The sequence below is a fragment of the Crinia signifera genome, chromosome 8, assembly GCF_055691185.1.
Source record: "Crinia signifera chromosome 8, ASM5569118v1, whole genome shotgun sequence".
In the NCBI taxonomy this organism is placed as follows: domain Eukaryota; kingdom Metazoa; phylum Chordata; class Amphibia; order Anura; family Myobatrachidae; genus Crinia; species Crinia signifera.
Genome location: NC_139224.1, coordinates 160,533,529 through 160,554,044, shown reverse-complemented (window position 1 = coordinate 160,554,044; position 20,516 = coordinate 160,533,529). Strand labels below are relative to the sequence as shown.

General features: G+C 49.4%; 1 protein-coding gene across 22 annotated transcripts in view; it reads right to left on the bottom strand.

Moving 5' to 3' along the window:
* Positions 1-18,720: 18,720 nt before the first annotated feature.
* PTPRF (protein tyrosine phosphatase receptor type F) overlaps positions 18,721-20,516 on the bottom strand; it is a 675,453-nt gene continuing 673,657 nt past the window's right edge. For all 22 annotated transcript variants that reach the window (XM_083157546.1, XM_083157555.1, XM_083157551.1 and 19 more), the window contains one exon: positions 18,721-20,235. In XM_083157546.1, the coding sequence (XP_083013672.1) occupies positions 20,167-20,235 (69 nt within the window). In that variant the 3' untranslated portion in view covers positions 18,721-20,166. The remainder of the gene's footprint in view (positions 20,236-20,516) is intronic.

Below are 20,516 nucleotides of genomic sequence, written 5' to 3'. Positions count from 1 at the left end.
GCATAATTTGTATAAGGGGTATATGGTGTGGTAAACTTAGGTGACCACATAAAAGGTGCTGAAATGTTGTCTACCAAGTTTCGGCTTTCAATATTTTTTTTATGACTGGAATGCCGCCTCACCCCACAAGTATGGGGTCGGCATCCTGCGGGTGCACCTTTGGAGGGCACCCTGCAATATATCTCCCTGCATTTTTCCTATGCCAGCCCCCTGCCTTTTCCAGGCATATATAATTACTTGAAAGTCTTTACACAAATAGAGACACACCCATGAGCAGACCACCCAACCAGAACACTGGTCACGCCCCCCACATTATTAGGTGCTGGCCACAACCCCTGTTATTGCGCATAATAGGCCCTTGATAATTTTCAGCTCCAGGCCCATTTAGACTTTAATCTGGCTCTGGGGTTACCTACTTTTAGTCTCCTCTCCGGGAGAAGCCTGTAAGGAGCCTGCCAGCAGCACATCGGGGGGCGGAGCCTGATGTAGTCGTCATCAAGCACCGCCTCTCAGTACTGCAAATCCCGCAATTTTTACGGGTCTTTGAGGATGGGACAGGGCTAAATGACGCAATTTGCAGCTTTAGCCCTGCCCCTACCCCTGAAAATCCGTGAATCGCAGGAATTTGTCTCTGTGGCAAGGGAGATTCGGGAGGTGGGGGTGTGTTTGCCCACCTTTGCAGCGGCCCGGGAAGGGGACACAATTTTCGGGAGCCTCCCGGCCAATCCGAGAGTATTTTGGTGCCTTGTGCCAGAGGGGAATTGGCGCCCTACCATATCTGAAATATTAACAGTGTGTGTCAAAAATGTAGGGGCATGGTTTCCTGAGGGAGGGGCGTGGTTACATAAAAGTACCACTAACCCATGTTGACCTAGACCCATGTCAACCTTTCTGCATGTCAACCTAATGGTGTCGACCCAATGCTTGTCGACCAACTTGTTGTAGAACTAATGATCCATACTAATCTAGAACGCGGTAGAACATTCTCATTCATTAATGTGATGTACTGCACCAATACACTGGTTTGTAAGGGTGAAAGTCAGGGACAAACACAGGATTTGCAGGAGGGGGGTTTACACTGCACACTCCTGAGAAGGGGCGCGGCCTCAGCAAAAGGGGCGTGGCTTTGAAGTAATAACTCAACTGTGTCCCTCTTTGCAGTCACTGTGGGTGCATGCCCAGTGCTCTGCAAGCTGCTGCCATTCCCCCTGTCTTGCTGAGTAGATGTTCGCATGCACACAGTAACTATTCACTGCTGCGGTCGGGATAACAGAACAAAAAAATGGGCCTGCCCTGCAAAAATCAGGACATTTGTGAGGTAAACAAAATGAAATACTGTACAATCTTTTAAGTAAACATAGAAACACCCCTCACCAATCCCAAATCTTACCCAAATGAATCAATTTCTTCACTGCTGATACAAGACTCGTGAGCGCCACCTTTTTTAACTTCTATATTATTGAGCTGTACTACAGTAGTAGCTGCCATCATCCATCCTGCTGGCGTGCCAGTGATACACTCCTGGCGGCTGGCACACCAGCTAACTCTCCTGCTCACATGCCCATGGCTTCGAATGGAGCGCATGAGCGACACTGACGCACACACGCCACAATTGCCAATGTGCCACAGCTAAGGGCGTAACTAGATATTCGTAGGCCCCATAGCAAAAGTATGTAAGGGCCCCCTATTTAGCAACTGATGGTGATAAATGTATGTAAAACTTATTAAACAGTAAAGATGGGACCCCTTCAGCTCTGGGCCCCATAGCAGCTGCACCCCTTGCACCTATGGTAGTTACGCCCTTGGCCACAGCCAATGGCGCACTGAGAGCTGGATGGAGGAGAACAGCTCCAGATGTAGCTCTAAGTAGGCACTAGAGCAGGCATGTCCAACGTTGGCCCTCCAGATGTTGTGAACCTACACATCCCAGCATACTTTGCCACAGTTTTGCTGTTAGAGAATGCTAAAACTATTGCAAAGCATGCTGGGATGTGTAGTTTCAAAACATCTGGAGGGCCAACGTTGGACATGCCTGCACTAGAGCAATATATATCACCTCTAAGTAGGCACTAGAGCAATATATCACCTTTGAGGTTGAGAGTGCCAGGACTACAGAAGATAAGATAGATAGACATCACATTTATCACGTGTAAAAAATGGCCCTATTCCACTGCTGCACCGTCACACCTGCCCTACTCCCATCTATACTACACCCTCACACCTGCCCTACTCCCATCTATACTTCACCCTCACACCTGCCCTACTCCCATCTATACTTCACCCTCACACCTGCCCTACTCCCATCTATACTACACCCTCACACCTGCCCTACTCCCATCTATACTACACCCTCACACCTGCCCTACTCCCATCTATGCTACACCCTCACACCTGCCCTACTCCCATCTATGCTACACCCTCACACCTGCCCTACTCCCATCTATACTACACCCTCACACCTGCCCTACTCCCATCTATACTACACCCTCACACCTGCCCTACTCCCATCTATACTTCACCCTCACACCTTCCCTACTCCCATCTATACTACACCCTCACACCTGCCCTACTCCCATCTATACACCCTCACACCTGCCCTACTCCCATCTATACACCCTCACACCTGCCCTACTCCCATCTATACTACACCCTCACACCTGCCCTACTCCCATCTATACTACACCCTCACACCTGCCCTACTCCCATCTATGCTACACCCTCACACCTGCCCTACTCCCATCTATGCTACACCATCACACCTGCCCTACTCCCATCTATGCTACACCCTCACACCTGCCCTACTCCCATCTATGCTACACCCTCACACCTGCCCTACTCCCATCTATACTACACCCTCACACCTGCCCTACTCCCATCTATACTACACCCTCACACCTGCCCTACTCCCATCTATACTACACCCTCACACCTGCCCTACTCCCATCTATACTACACCCTCACACCTGCCCTACTCCCATCTATGCTACACCCTCACACCTGCCCTACTCCCATCTATGCTACACCCTCACACCTGCCCTACTCACATCTATACTACACCCTCACACCTGCCCTACTCCCATCTATACACCCTCACACCTGCCCTACTCCCATCTATACACCCTCACACCTGCCCTACTCCCATCTATGCTACACCCTCACACCTGCCCTACTCCCATCTATGCTACACCCTCACACCTGACCTACTCCCATCTATGCTACACCCTCACAACTGCCCTACTCCCATCTATACTACACCCTCACACCTGCCCTACTCACATCTATACTACACCCTTACACCTGCCCTACTCCCATCTATACACCCTCACACCTGCCCTACTCCCATCTATGCTACACCCTCACACCTGCCCTACTCCCATCTATACTACACCCTCACACCTGCCCTACTCCCATCTATACTACACCCTCACACCTGCCCTACTCCCATCTATACTACACCCTCACACCTGCCCTACTCCCATCTATGCTACACCCTCACACCTGCCCTACTCCCATCTATGCTACACCCTCACACCTGCCCTACTCCCATCTATACACCCTCACACCTGCCCTACTCCCATCTATACTACACCCTCACACCTGCCCTACTCCCATCTAAACACCCTCACACCTGCCCTACTCCCATCTATGCTACACCCTCACACCTGCCCTACTCCCATCTATGCTACACCCTCACACCTGCCCTACTCCCATCTATGCTACACCCTCACACCTGCCCTACTCCCATCTATGCTACACCCTCACACCTGCCCTACTCCCATCTATGCTACACCCTCACACCTGCCCTACTCCCATCTATGCTACACCCTCACACCTGCCCTACTCCCATCTATGCTACACCCTCACACCTGCCCTACTCCCATCTATGCTACACCCTCACACCTGCCCTACTCCCATCTATACTACACCCTCACACCTTCCCTACTCCCATCTATGCTACACCCTCACACCTGCCCTACTCCCATCTATGCTACACCCTCACACCTGCCCTACTCCCATCTATGCTACACCCTCACACCTGCCCTACTCCCATCTATGCTACACCCTAACACCTGCCCTACTCACATCTATGCTACACCCTCACACCTGCCCTACTCCCATCTATACACCCTCACACCTGCCCTACTCCCATCTATGCTACACCCTCACACCTGCCCTACTCCCATCTATGCTACACCCTCACACCTGACCTACTCCCATCTATGCTACACCCTCACACCTGCCCTACTCCCATCTATACTACACCCTCACACCTGCCCTACTCCCATCTATGCTACACCCTCACACCTGCCCTACTCCCATCTATGCTACACCCTCACACCTGCCCTACTCCCATCTATGCTACACCCTCACACCTGCCCTACTCCCATCTATGCTACACCCTCACACCTGCCCTACTCCCATCTATGCTACACCCTCACACCTGCCCTACTCCCATCTATACTACACCCTCACACCTTCCCTACTCCCATCTATACTACACCCTCACACCTGCCCTACTCCCATCTATGCTACACCCTCACACCTGCCCTACTCCCATCTATGCTATACCCTCACACCTGCCCTACTCCCATCTATGCTACACCCTCACACCTGCCCTACTCACATCTATACTACACCCTCACACCTGCCCTACTCCCATCTATGCTACACCCTCACACCTGCCCTACTCCCATCTATACTACACCCTCACACCTACCCTACTCCCATCTATACTACACCCTCACACCTGCCCTACTCCCATCTATGCTACACCCTCACACCTGCCCTACTCCCATCTATGCTACACCCTCACACCTGCCCTACTCCCATCTATGCTACACCCTCACACCTGCCCTACTCCCATCTATGCTACACCCTCACACCTGCCCTACTCCCATCTATGCTACACCCTCAGACCTGCCCTACTCCCATCTATACACCCTCACACCTGCCCTACTCCCATCTATACTACACCCTCACACCTGCCCTACTCCCATCTATACACCCTCACACCTGCCCTACTCCCATCTATACTACACACCTGCCCTACTCCCATCTATACTACACCCTCACACCTACCCTACTCCCATCTATACTACACCCTCACACCTGCCCTACTCCCATCTATACTACACCCTCACACCTGCCCTACTCCCATCTATACTACACCCTCACACCTGCCCTACTCCCATCTATGCTACACCCTCACACCTGCCCTACTCCCATCTATGCTACACCCTCACACCTGCCCTACTCCCATCTATGCTACACCCTCACACCTGCCCTACTCCCATCTATGCTACACCCTCACACCTGCCCTACTCCCATCTATGCTACACCCTCACACCTGCCCTACTCCCATCTATACACCCTCACACCTGCCCTACTCCCATCTATACTACACCCTCACACCTTCCCTACTCCCATCTATACTACACCCTCACACCTGCCCTACTCCCATCTATACTACACCCTCACACCTGCCCTACTCCCACCTATACTACACCCTCACACCTGCCCTACTCCCATCTATACTACACCCTCACACCTGCCCTACTCCCATCTATACTACACCCTCACACCTGCCCTACTCCCATCTATACTACACGCTCACACCTGCCCTACTCCCACCTATACTACACCCTCACACCTGCCCTACTCCCATCTATACTACACCCTCACACCTGCCCTATTCCCATCTATACTACACCCTCACACCTGCCCTACTCCCATCAATACTACACCCTCACACCTGCCCTACTCCGATCTATACTACTCACACTACTACACCCTCACACCTGCCCTACTCCGATCTATACTACTCACACTACTACACCCTCACACCTCCCCTACTCCCACCTATACAACCCACACTACTACACCCTCACACCTCCCCTCCTCCCATCTATACTACTCGCACTACTACACCCTCACACCTCCCCTACTCCCATCTATACTACTTGCACTGCTACACCCTCACACCTCCCCTACTCCCATCTATACTAATCACACTACTACACCCTCACCTCTGGCCTACTCCCAGCTATACTACACCCACTACAACACCCTCACACCTCACCTCCTCCCACCTATACTACTCCCACTACAACACCCTCACACCTGCCCTACTCCCAGCTATACTACTCACACTACTACACCCTCACACCTCCCCTACTCCCACGATACTACTCACACTACTACACCCTCACCTCTGCCCTACTCCCAGCCATACTACTCACACTACTACACCCTCACACCTGCCCTACTCCCATCTATACTACTCCCAATACTACACCCTCACACCTACCCTACTCCCATCTATACTACTCACACTACTACACCCTCACACCTGCCCTACTCTCATCTATACTACTCACACTACAACACCCTCACACCTCACCTCCTCCCACCTATACTACTCCCACTACAACACCCTCACACCTGCCCTACTCCCATCTATACTACTCCCAATACTACACCCTCACACCTACCCTACTCCCATCTATACTACTCACACTACTACACCCTCACACCTGCCCTACTCCCATCTATACTACTCCCACTACAACACCCTCACACCTGCCCTATTCCCAGCTATACTACTCACACTACTACACCCTCACACCTCCCCTACTCCCACCGATACTACTCACACTACTACACCCTCACACCTGCCCTACTCCCATCTATACTACTCCCACTACAACACCCTCACACCTGCCCTATTCCCAGCTATACTTCTCACACTACTACACCCTCACCTCTGCCCTACTCCCAGCCATACTACTCACATTACTACACCCTCACACCTGCCCTACTCCCATCTATACTACTCCCAATACTACACCCTCACACCTACCCTACTCCCATCTATACTACTCACACTACTACACCCTCACACCTGCCATACTCTCATCTATACTACTCTCACTACTACAGCCTCACACCTCCCCTACTCCCATCTATACTACTCCCACTACTACACCCTCACACCTCCCCTACTCCCACCTGTACTACCCACACTAATACACCCTCACACCTCCCCTACTCCCACCTATACTACTACACCCTCACACCTCCTTTTATGTTCAATTGTTTTAATTGTTTTAAACGTTATGTCTCTTATGTAATAAATTTGTTACATGTGGTACTACACCATGAGAGATTCTGTTTATATTCCCTACATGTGGCGTATGTGCTGAAAGAATTTCAGCAGAAGAAACACGCTACAAAGCGCCGGATAAGTCTGTGACTCAAATTGTGTTTTGTTTGGTGGTTTTGGTGGAGGTTTATAAGGAGAGCCTTTTTTCTGAGGTTGTGGACTGTTCTGGTCGCTATTTGCGCACATTGTCTATCCTGTATAACACACACAGTCTACACCCTCACACCTGCCCTACTCCCATCTATACTACTCCCGCTACTACACCCTCACACCTGCCCTACTTCCATCTATACTACTCCCACTACTACACCCTCACACCTGCCCTACTCCCATCTATACTACTCCCGCTACTACACCCTCACACCTGCCCTACTTCCATCTATACTACTCCCACTACTACACCCTCACACCTGCCCTACTCCCATCTATACTACTCCCGCTACTACACCCTCACACCTGCCCTACTTCCATCTATACTACTCCCACTACTACACCCTCACACCTGCCCTACTCCCATCTATACTACTCCCACTACTACACCCTCACACCTGCCCTACTCCCATCTATACTACTCCCACTACTACAACCTCACACCTGCCCTACTCCCACCTATACTACTCACACTACTACACCCTCACACCTCCCCTACTCCCACCTATACTACCCACACTAACACACCCTCACACCTGCCCTACTCCCACCTATACTACTCACACTAATACACCCTCTCCTCTGCCCTACTCCCATCTATACTACTCCCACTACTACAACCTCACACCTGCCCTACTCCCACCTATACTACTCACACTACTACACCCTCACACCTCCCCTACTCCTACCTATACTACCCACACTAACACACCCTCACACCTGCCCTACTCCCACCTATACTACTCCCACTAATACACCCTCACCTCTGCCCTACTCCCAGCCATACTACTCACACTACTACACCCTCACACCTCCCCTCCTCCCACCTATACTACTCACACTACTACACCCTCACCTCTGCCCTACTCCCATCTATACTACTCCACTGATGCCCTACTCCCACCTATACTACTCCACTGATGCACCCTCATATCAAGCCTACTCCCACTGATGGACACACACACACATGCTCTGCTTTCACCTGTGCTATACCCACTCCCCGCACACCTGTACTACAGCCACTCGTGCATCCTCACACATACCCTACTCCCACCTATACCACTCATACTGATGTACCATCATGCCTGTAATACTCCCACTGTTGCACCCTTATGCCTAGTCTACCCCCAGATGTAGTACAATCACTGATGAACCCTCACACCTACCCTACTCCCACCTGTACTATGCCACTGATGCACCCTCACACCTCCCTTACCCCCACCTATTCTACTCCACTGATGCAGCCGCACACCTCCCCTACTCCTACCTATACTACTCCACTGATGCACCCTCACACCTCCCTCACTCCCACCTATTCTACTCCACTGATGCACCTGCACACCTCACCTACTCCCACCTATACTACTCCACTGATGCACCCTCACACCTCCCTTACTCCCACCTATTCTACTCCACTGATGCACCTGCACACCTCACCTACTCCCACCTATACTACTCCAATGATGCACCCTCACACCTCCCATACTCCCACCTATTCTACTGCACTGATGCACCCACACGCCTCTCCTACCCTACTTACACCTATAATACCCACACTAATACACCCTCACACCTCTTCTGCTCCATTGATGCCCTACTCCCACCTGTACTACACCACTGATGCTCCCTCACACCTGCCCTACTGCCACCTGTACTACTCCACTGATGCACCCTCACACCTGCCCTACTGCCACCTGTACTACTCCACTGATGCACCCTCACACCTCACCTACTCCCACCTATACTACTCCACTGATGCACCCTCACACCTCCCTTACTCCCACCTATTCTACTCCACTGATGCACCAGCACACCTCACCTACTCCCACCTATACTACTCCACTGATGCACCCTCACACCTCCCATACTCCCACCTATTCTACTGCACTGATGCACCCACACACCTCCCCTACCCTACTTACACCTATAATACCCACACTAATACACCCTCACACCTCTTCTGCTCCATTGATGCCCTACTCCCACCTGTACTACACCACTGATGCTCCCTCACACCTGCCCTACTGCCACCTGTACTACTCCACTGATGCACCCTCACACCTGCCCTACTGCCACCTGTACTACTCCACTGATGCACCCTCACACCTGCCCTACTCCCACCTATACTACTTCCACTGATGCACCCTCACACCTCCCTTACTCCCACCAATACTACTCCCACTGATGCACACATACACACACTTCCCCTACTCCCACCTGTACTACTTCACTGATGCACCCTCACACCTCCTCAACTCCCAGCTGTACTAACCACACTACTACATCCTCACACCTATCCTACTCCCATCTATACTACTCCCACAGATGCATCCTCACACCTGTCCTACTCCCATCTATACTACTCCCACTGATGCACCCTCACACTTACCCTACTCCCACTGATGCACCCTCACATCTAACAAGAAAACTTAGAAATCACTTGCGCCCCCTGGACTGCCGCACAGTCTTTAGAGGTTACCACACCAAATAGACAATTTGTACACATAAAGGTAGACTATCTCGCTGTGGAGGAAGATTCTTCAATCTATATCAATAATATTTCAGTTGCTGACTGTAACTCAGAGGAGGGCTCAACATCTAGTCTACTCCTACTGATGGACACTCACACATGCTCTACTTGGACCTGTACTACACCCACTGATGCACCCGCACACCTGTACTACAGCCACTAATGCATCCTCACACATACCCTACTCCCACCTATACCACTCATACTGATGTACCCTCCCACCTGTACTACTCCCACAGTTGCAACCTCATGCCTAGCCTACCCCCAACTGTACTACAATCACTGATGAACCCTCACACCTACCCTACTTCCACACCTACGCATACCCTTACTCCTACATATACTACTCCCACTGATGCATCTTATCACTTCCCTCCTCTCACTGATGCATACTCACACCTACCCTACTCTGGTTGATGCACCCTCACACCTACCCTACTCTCACCTACCCTACTCCGGTTGATGCACCCTCACACGACAAATCCCACCTACCCTACTCCACTGATGCACCCTCATACCTACCCTACTCCTATCCACACTACTTCCACTGATGCACCTTCTCACTTACCTACTCCCACTGATGCATACTCACACCTACCCTACTCCGGTTGATGCACCCTCACACGACTACTCCCACCTATACCACTCATAGAGATGTACCCTCACACCTACCCTACTCCTACTTGTACTACTCCCATTGATGCACCTAGTCTACTGCCATCCCTACTACTCACACCTAGCCTCCTCATACTGATACATGCTTACACATAGCCTACTCCAACCTGTACTACTCATACTGATTTACCCTATGGTCCATCTTATGGAAGCGCTGTATACACAGCCACTTAATTGCTCATATTGGAGGCAAATACAGCAGAAGGCTCTAATGCAGTTGGAGCAGAATGAGAATCAGAATCACCCCCATAAGGACCCGTACATACAGCCTGCTCACAATCTAGGGCACAGAGAGCCACATAATGCCCCAAACGCCAGTCTGACGTCTCACCCTCACTCACCTGGGCTGTCACATTAATCAGGTGGTACCTCTCAGGGTGTAGTGGGCACCTGACTGGACATGGACAGAAGTGGCAATGGGCAGCATTATAAGACTCAACAGGGCTGAACAGTTCTTCATAACCCAAATCTATAGACGCAGGGCCGGATTATGGGTCTCATGGGCCTATTATGGGAAGTGGAGGAGGTGAGGCCAATGCCATGTAGAACCCATACACTATATACCCCAATAGGGTATGGCTCATGGGGTCGACTGTATGAAGGTTGACCACTAAAGGTCGACGCATGAAAAAGGTCGATGTGGCTAAGGTCGAAATGGTCGGAAAGTTGACACAAGCCTTAGGTCGACAATGGGTGTAACCTGCCAGAATCTCTCTCTAAATATCTAAAAGTTCAAAAGTGGCATAAATGTGTAAGATAAGAATATAATGTAATACTTATGATATATGGCCAACCATGTGGCCAGCTGGTGTGTGTCTGGTGGTCATCATCCTGTCATGGTGATGGACCCATTGTGATGTGGTGGCCTGGATCCGCAGCTGCACCTCATTGTTACTCCGGGAATGTACAGACGGTAATAATAATAATGCAAGATGACCAGGGCCGGCGCCACCACTAGGCAGCCTTAGGCATTTGCCTAGGGAGCCGGCCGCTGGAGGGTGGCAGTTTGGAGATGGTCCCCCCTGTGCCGCATCACCCAGCAAGCCACCCGCTCCCCCCTCCCTGGGGAGCGTCGCGGCGACCCGCATCACCACCAAGCTCCCCTTCCCTGGAACGTCACAGCGACGGACACCCCCCTCCCCTTCCTGGGGAGAGTCGCGGCGGCCAGCGCCGTATTGCACGGCAAGCGACACCCTCCCTCCCTGGAATATCACGGCGCCGCATCACTGGACCCGGCAGGTGGCCCCCCTGGAGTGGGTAAGTTGCTGATCGCCGGAGCAACCCCCCCCCCCCCCTGCCCGGGGCGCTCCGGTGCCTAGCACCGGCCCTGAAGATGACACATATGTATATAGGGGATAGCACAGTATGCTTCCTGTAGACCAGCGCTCAGGGAACCTTCTGTGCGTGACTCCTATAATGCAGATGACACATATGTATATATGGGATAGCACAGTATGCTTCCTGTAGACCAGCGCTCAGGGAACCTTCTGTGCGTGACTCCTATAATGCAGATGACACATATGTATATATGGGATAGCACAGTATGCTTCCTGTAGACCAGCGCGCAGGGAACCTTCTGTGCGTGATATCTATAATGCAGATGACACATATGTATATAGGGGATAGCACAGTATGCTTCCTGTAGACCAGCGGTCAGGGCACCTTCTGTGCGTGACTCCTATAATGCAGATGACACCTATGTATATAGGGGATAGCACAGTATGCTTCCTGTAGACCAGCGCTCAGGGAACCTTCTGTGCGGGACTCCTATAATGCAGATGACACCTATGTATATAGGGGATAGCACAGTATGCTTCCTGTAGACCAGCGCTCAGGGAACCTTCTGTGCATGACTCCTATAATGCAGATGACACCTATGTATATAGGGGATAGCACAGTATGCTTCCTGTAGACCAGCGGTCAGGGAACCTTCTGTGCGTGACGCCTATAATGAAGATGGCACATATGTATATAGGGGATAGCACAGTATGCTTCCTGTAGACCAGCGCTGAGGGAACCTTCTGTGCGTGACTCCTATAATGCAGATGACACATATGTATATAGGGGATAGCACAGTATGCTTCCTGTAGACCAGCGCTCAGGGAACCTTCTGTGTGTGACTCACTCCTATAATGCAGATGACACATATGTATATAGGGGATAGCACAGTATGCTTCCTGTAGACCAGCGCTCAGGGAACCTTCTGTGCGTGACTCCTATAATGCAGATGACACCTATGTATATAGGGGATAGCACAGTATGCTTCCTGTAGACCAGCGGTCAGGGAACCTTCTGTGCGTGACTCCTATAATGCAGATGACACATATGTATATAGGGGATAGCACAGTATGCTTCCTATAGACCAGCGGTCAGGGAACCTTCTGTGCGTGACTCCTATAATGCAGATGACACATATGTATATAGCGGATAGCACAGTATGCTTCCTGTAGACCAGCGCTCAGGGAACCTCTGTGCGGGACTCCTATAATGCAGATGACACATATGTATATAGGGGATAGCACAGTATGCTTTCTGTAGACCAGCGCTCAGGGAACCTTCTGTGCGTGACTCCTATAATGCAGATGACACATATGTATATAGGGGATAGCACAGTATGCTTCCTGTAGACCAGCGCTCAGGGAACCTTCTGTGTGTGACTCCTATAATGCAGATGACACCTATGTATATAGGGGATAGCACCGTATGCTTCCTGTAGACCAGCACTCAGGGATCCTTCTGTGCGTGACTCCTATAATGCAGATGACACATATGTATATAGGGGATAGCACAGTATGCTTCCTGTAGACCAGCGCTCAGGGCACCTTCTGTGCATGACGCCTATAATGAAGATGGCACATATGTATATGGGGATAGCACAGTATGCTTCCTGTAGACCAGCGCTGAGGGAACCTTCTGTGTGTGACTCACTCCTATAATGCAGATGACACATGTATATAGGGGATAGCACAGTATGCTTCCTGTAGACCAGCGCTCAGGGAACCTTCTGTGCGTGACTCCTATAATGCAGATGACACATGTATATAGGGGATAGCACAGTATGCTGCCAGTAGACCAGCGCTCAGGGAACCTTCTGTGCGTGACTCACTCCTATAATGCAGATGACACATATGTATATAGGGGATAGCACCGTATGCTTCCTGTAGACCAGCACTCAGGGATCCTTCTGTGCGTGACTCCTATAATGCAGATGACACATATGTATATAGGGGATAGCACAGTATGCTTCCTGTAGACCAGCGCTCAGGGCACCTTCTGTGCGTGACGCCTATAATGAAGATGGCACATATGTATATAGGGGATAGCACAGTATGCTTCCTGTAGACCAGTGCTGAGGGAACCTTCTGTGCGTGACTCCTATAATGCAGATGACACATATGTACATAGGGGATAGCACAGTATGCTTCCTGTAGACCAGCGCTCAGGGAAGCTTCTGTGTGTTACTCCTATAATGCAGATGACACCTATGTATATAGGGGATAGCACAGTATGCTTCCTGTAGTGCGGCGGTCAGGGAACTTTCTGTGCGTGACTCCTATAATGCAGATGACACCTATGTATATAGGGGATAGCACAGTATGCTTCCTGTAGACCAGCGCTCAGGGAACCTTCTGTGCATGACTCCTATATTGCAGATGACACCTATGTATATAGGGGATAGCACAGTATGCTTCCTGTAGATCAGCGCTCAGGGAACCTTCTGTGCGTGACTCCTATAATGCAGATGTCACCTATGTATATAGGGGATAGCACAGTATGCTTCCTGTAGTGCGGCGGTCAGGGAACTTTCTGTGCGTGACTCCTATAATGCAGATGACACCTATGTATATAGGGGATAGCACAGTATGCTTCCTGTAGTGCGGCGGTCAGGGAACCTTCTGTGCGTGACTCCTATAATGCAGATGTCACCTATGTATATAGGGGATAGCACAGTATGCTTCCTGTAGACCAGCGCTCAGGGAACCTTCTGTGCATGACTCCTATAATGCAGATGACACCTATGTATATAGGGGATAGCACAGTATGCTTCCTGTAGACCAGCGCTCAGGGAACCTTCTGTGCGTGACTCTTATAATGCAGATGACACATATGTATATAGGGGATAGCACAGTATGCTTCCTGTAGACCAGGGCTCAGGGAACCTTCTGTGCATGACTCCTATATTGCAGATGACACCTATGTGTATAGGGGATAGCACAGTATGCTTCCTGTACACCAGCGCTCAGGGAACTTTTCTACCTTTCACCCCAAATATATATTTAGATACGCCGACGTTACCCTCTTGATTTGAAATTAAGGAAATCATATGATTGTAATACACACTAGAAATGGATGATAGATCCTGCTACCGTACTAGCACTACCTGGCAGCCATTGATGATGATGATGATTACCCTGTATTGCTGTGTATGATACAAAGTTACCATACATGGTAATCATGATCGTCAATGGCTGCCAGGCTGTGTGTGGTATAGCCATTGATAATGTGACGTCCAGGCAGCTATTAGTGTCAGTATTACAAGATGATATAGTGGCAGGCTGTGCAATGTTTCCCCTAGACTACAGATGGGAATACCCTGACAGGAGCCTATCACAGGCAAAGACACTCGGCGCCACAGCAGCAGTACAGACTGCGCACTGCCGAGATGGCGCAGCAACTAGTTGACTCTACTGAAGAAACGGGCGGACTTGGAGGCGGGGCCCACGGCATGACGCAGGGAAGTGTGTTGTACACAAGGGCCTGCACCAGGTCCTTGTACACTACAGTACTGTAACACACACAGCCGGGCATGCATATACAATCTGTATATAGATTCTATATGCAATGAAATAAAATTCCTAGGGTTAATGGACGGTCGCGCTGCCCAGACTCAGCCGGGCATCTATATAGATTCATATCATGCCCAGCTGTGTCTCTGCAGTGTGTGACCATACATTACCCAGAGGAATAACATTTTTGCCCCATTTGGGGTAATTTACCCGTTCCTTGACTGTTGCTGTAGGTTATTGTGTTGTTTTTACCTTTGGATCCCCCAAAAATTGTATTACGGCAATGTGGCACCTCCAGTTGTCGTGATGCAAAACTGCGCCACATAAGGAATAATCTGCGTAGTAACCCTTTAAGCGCCAAGGCAAATTGCCAAAACAGGTGTGAAAATTGCCAAGCAAACATTTTTATTCATCATAACCTGTAATGTTACCTTATATAGGAAATATCATATTTTTTACACTTTTTTTATTTGACTTAATATAACAAATGGTAGCGACGCCTGTGTTTTTAGCGGATAGTTTGCGCATCTGTCACAGAGCTGTTGGCACTCGAAGGGTTGAATATACCAATAACCACTCTGCAATGCGTATGTACGTCTTCTCTTCCAAAGTTCCACCGCTCGTTCGCGGCAGCCGTCACCTCGCGATGCCCTCTCAAACTTTGCCTGCTGACGGGTGCAACTGCTCCTCTATTATGTTACAGAACAGCGACTACCCTGGAAATAATACCTGTCCTACATTCCCCAATCAATAAGCTGCAGTTAACATTCTGCTTTCCGATTGTTTCCACAGTAGCGGAAATCACTTTCGGCCCTGGAGACAGAAATTGCCGTCTAGAGAGAGCTATTCCGCCCGTCACTCAAGAGTGCAATCAAACTGTCCAACTCTAGGTCACTCCAACCGCACGTTAGGAGTGAGCCCCCAGGTCCTGCATTACAGCCGCTAGAGATAAAGGACACATGAACGTCCTCTCTCTGTACGGTGAGCGTCTCTGGATCTTCAGTTCTGGCTATTTTGTACCGAATACGATCAGCTTGTGAAGGTATACAAAGTATATATCTGTTCACCTTGCCCATCGCTATCAGAATTCCAGCTCATCTGGGCAGCATAATAGTAATTAGGGCTCTGTAGACATCAATACAGGTTTGAAAGTTCTCTGACTTTACACTTTTCTATATCTCTATCTATCTATCTATCTATCTATCTATCTATCTATCTATATATATGGTACTCTTTACCTAGAAGGGCGCCCGCGATTGGAATCGCGGGCGTCGGGGGTAAAAAATCGCGGCCATCGCGGGTACATTAAAAACGGGTGCCCGCGATGACCGCGATTTTCCCATAGGGATCAATGTTAAAAACTGTGATTGACCGCGATTTTAATGTTAAATGCCTCAATGCCCGCGATTTGCCCATAGGAATCAATGTTAAATGGGCCACAGAGCCCTAATAGTCACGTGAACTCTGAAATGGCCCCCACAATTGTTAACGCCACCCCACGATCAACGTGAACCCGAAGCGTGGCGAGCGCAGCGAGCCCGCGAGGGGCGGCGGTACGCGTCCTCCGACCTTTTCATGCCCTACTATCCACGTCGGCGTGGAGTTGAGAATAGAATAGTGTGGCGAGCCACCGAGCCCGAAGCGTGGCGAGCACAGCGAGCCCCGCGAGGGGACGCGGATACCTTCACAGGTAAACGCGTCCCCTCGCGGGCTTCACAGGTGTCCGCTTTTCGCCACGGACACCTGTGAAGCCCGCGAGGGGACGCGTATAACTGTGAAGGTATCCGCGTCCCCTCGCGGGGCTCGCCACGCTTCGGGCCTCGGTGGCTACCTGCGCTCGCCACACTATTCTATTCTCAACTCCACGCCGACGTGGATAGTAGGGCATGAAAAGGTCGGAGGACGCGTACCGCCGCCGCTCGCCACGCTTCGGGTTCACGTTGATCGTGGGGTGGCGTTAACAATTGTGGGGGCCATTTCAGACTTCACGGTGACTATTAGGGCTCTGTGGCCCATTTAACATTGTTTCCTATGTAAAAATCGCGGGCATTGAGGCATTGAACACTAAAATCGGGTCCAATCTCATTTTTAACATTGGTCCCTATGGGAAATCGCGGGCATCGCGTCGCACCCGATTTTTAGTGCATTCGATGGTCGCGATGGGCGCCCTTCTAGGTAAAGAGTACCATATATATATATATCTATATAGATATATATATATATATATATATATTTTATATATATATTTTTTTACAAACAGAACAGTATATCGCTAATGCATCAGCCGGTGTATACACCTGAGGGATATGGTCATTTGGTCTACAACAACTAGGTCGACAAGCATTGGGTTGACACCACTAGGTCAGCATGCAGCAAAGTCGACATGGGTCAAGGTCAACAGGTCATTAGGTCGACACAAGCATCGTGGTCGAAATGGGCAAGGTTGACAGTCAAAAGGTTGACATGGGGTTTTTCACAGTTTTTTGAGCCAACGTGTGCCGACAGGCGGTATTTCATGGCCTAACATCCACTAGGGCGTGGTGGGAGAATAAATTAGTGTGCCCGAAGCATTGCAAGGGGATGCGGTGCACTTCAAACTGTGTCCATGTCAACAGTGTCGACATTCGGGTAAAAAAAAAAGGTGAAAACCACCATGTCAACATTTTGACTGTCGACATTGCTCATGTCGACCAAACGCTTGTTTCGACCTAACCCACGTCAACCTAGACCCATCTCGACCTTGCTGCGTGTCGACCTAGTGGTGTCGACCCAATGCTTGTCGACCTACTTGTTGTAGACTAAATGATCCACACCCACACCTGATATGTTCACTAACGATGCTGGTTGCAGGTCGGCCCTGCAGCACAGCCGATGCATCATGCAGATATATCAGTAAATATGGCTGTATATACGGTCAACCCACCAACCACACGATAAGTCCGCTGCAGCAGCCATTGAATATGACATCATAAGTGTGCGGCATAATCGAATGGCCTTGCTGCCAGACATATTGGGGCCAATCACTCGTAGTGATCCGAATGCAGCCCCTGCGCCGATGGTCAGGGTTTGAACATGCGCATTTCTGCAGGATGGCAAAGCAAAATCAATCGATGGTTGGTGACCGTCGAATGATTACTCCTGGTGCTCTGTCCAACTAGAATCACCCCCATCATGCGGCGGATCGGTTAGTGTGTATGCACAAGGTCGTTTCCGCATACCTTTCCAATCGATAGAATGATCTGCGTATAAGCGTTTCCAAGCATAGGATAAGACCATGGTGTCAACCGAAATCTTTCCCAGGGACAGGGCTAGTACAAACTGCGGGGTTACAGTCCTACACGGGATACCGGGCAGTTACGGTGGAACACTAACCTGCTTTCACTCCCCACTTCTGACACCAAAAACATTGGACAAACTGTTATGAAACCTGATTATTCAAATTTATTAACATCGAGATTTTTTTTTTTCTTCCGGTAAAGATGCTGTATTAGTAGACGTTGAGCTTGTATGGTTTTTTTTTTTTTTAATATAGTTTTTTTTTCTCATTTTTATTAACAAATAGAAAACATAACTGTATACAACGGAGCAAACTCCTAACAGCACTAATGTATACACAAGGTAAAAATGATCTCCTTATCCAACATTAGAGAGCCAGCGTTCACATTGGTTCCGAGTGAATACATCGTGTAATACAATATCATTAGTTGTCCACCACCTTTATTTCTTAGATCAGTACCCATGGACTAGAACACCAGTCCCCAGTGGCATCAGCAAGCTGTAGTAATACAGAGTACCATTAATAAGTACACTTCTTTCCTGCCGGGTGTAGTAACATGTCCGATAGGCCGCACATTACTTTCTAGACAGAAGGGAATTATGTGGCACCTTAATCACTCTGAGATTCCCCCCCTAAACTAATAGAACTCGGAAAACAAAAATAAAAACAAGAAAATATATCCTTCAATTCTTCATTCTACAACTGTGAGCAAATATATACTTCTCTTGTTCCCATGGCGCCCCCCAATTCCCTAACCGTGTGTGTCTCTCGCACCAGGCGAGTGGCGCCAGGTGGCCGCGGGCAGCAAAAGAAAAGAACGGAAAATAAAAAATGAAAGAGTATATAACGTAAAAAATATAAACTGGGCAATGTTGTTTTATCTTGGTCCCTCTTTGTCCAACCCTTGTGCTAAAGTCAGTGATAATTACGCCACAATTCCATTGGATTCAGCGGGATAACGCTTCGGATGAGATGAGAGATACATCAAGTACAAAGGTCCTCAGACCAGTCATCATAAGTGGTTTCTTCATGTGGGATACTCCGCAGCATTCCCACTGGAATATCCTCGTGCCGTTGGTGTCTCTGTGATACCAGACTCGTCCCAGACTCCACCATACTTGGCGGGGAGCCCGGCACACAACACAAAATGGTCCTTGCAGCGGGAATCATCATTTCACTATTGCAATTATTTCACTTTTCCGCTTGATTATTTAAAAGAACGATAAAAAAAAATGAAGAGGAAACTGGAAATGGCTTCCCGATGAGGAGCGGCCAGACATAAAAAAATAAAATAACTCTAAAAAAGTGATTAAAAATAATACGGAACAAAAAAAAAAAATTAGGAATTTTCATGTTTCTTTCCTGTGTGCCGTAGATAGGAGCCAGAAAAGCAAGACCTGAATGGAAGTGAACAAGGAATGGATTGTGCTGAAATCCCAAGCAAGTCTTGCAAAAGCTTTATCATGTTTCTTGATGAGGTGGGAATAGCGCCTGGAGGATAAGGGCTTGGCACAGGTTGTCATGTCTGATACCATGTTCCCCCCGGGTGCTTCACTCCCAGCTCGGCCAGTAGGTTAAGCGGTAGTTATGTTGCATAGTGGTCAAAGCTGCCTAGGTACTCCAGTGCAGCTCTGTAGCACAGCTGATACTGGTCCTGTGGAAGGAGAAAGGAAGAGTCATCGGGGTGTCACCTGAAATACATTATATAGCGTTCATTTTAGCATCCTGCATCTTTCAAAACCTGTGCAGTGCCTCTTCCCTGCCTCGGGTGTCGCTCTCTGTTTTTATGCTTCTAGCACAGTGTGGGCTGTGTTTCAGCACTGAAATACAGACCAAACTGTGCTAGAAGCAACACAGCAAAGAAGACTACTAGGGCACCATAAACAGAAGCCATCATGTTTTAATTGCAATTTGTGTCAAAATTAGCATATAAGC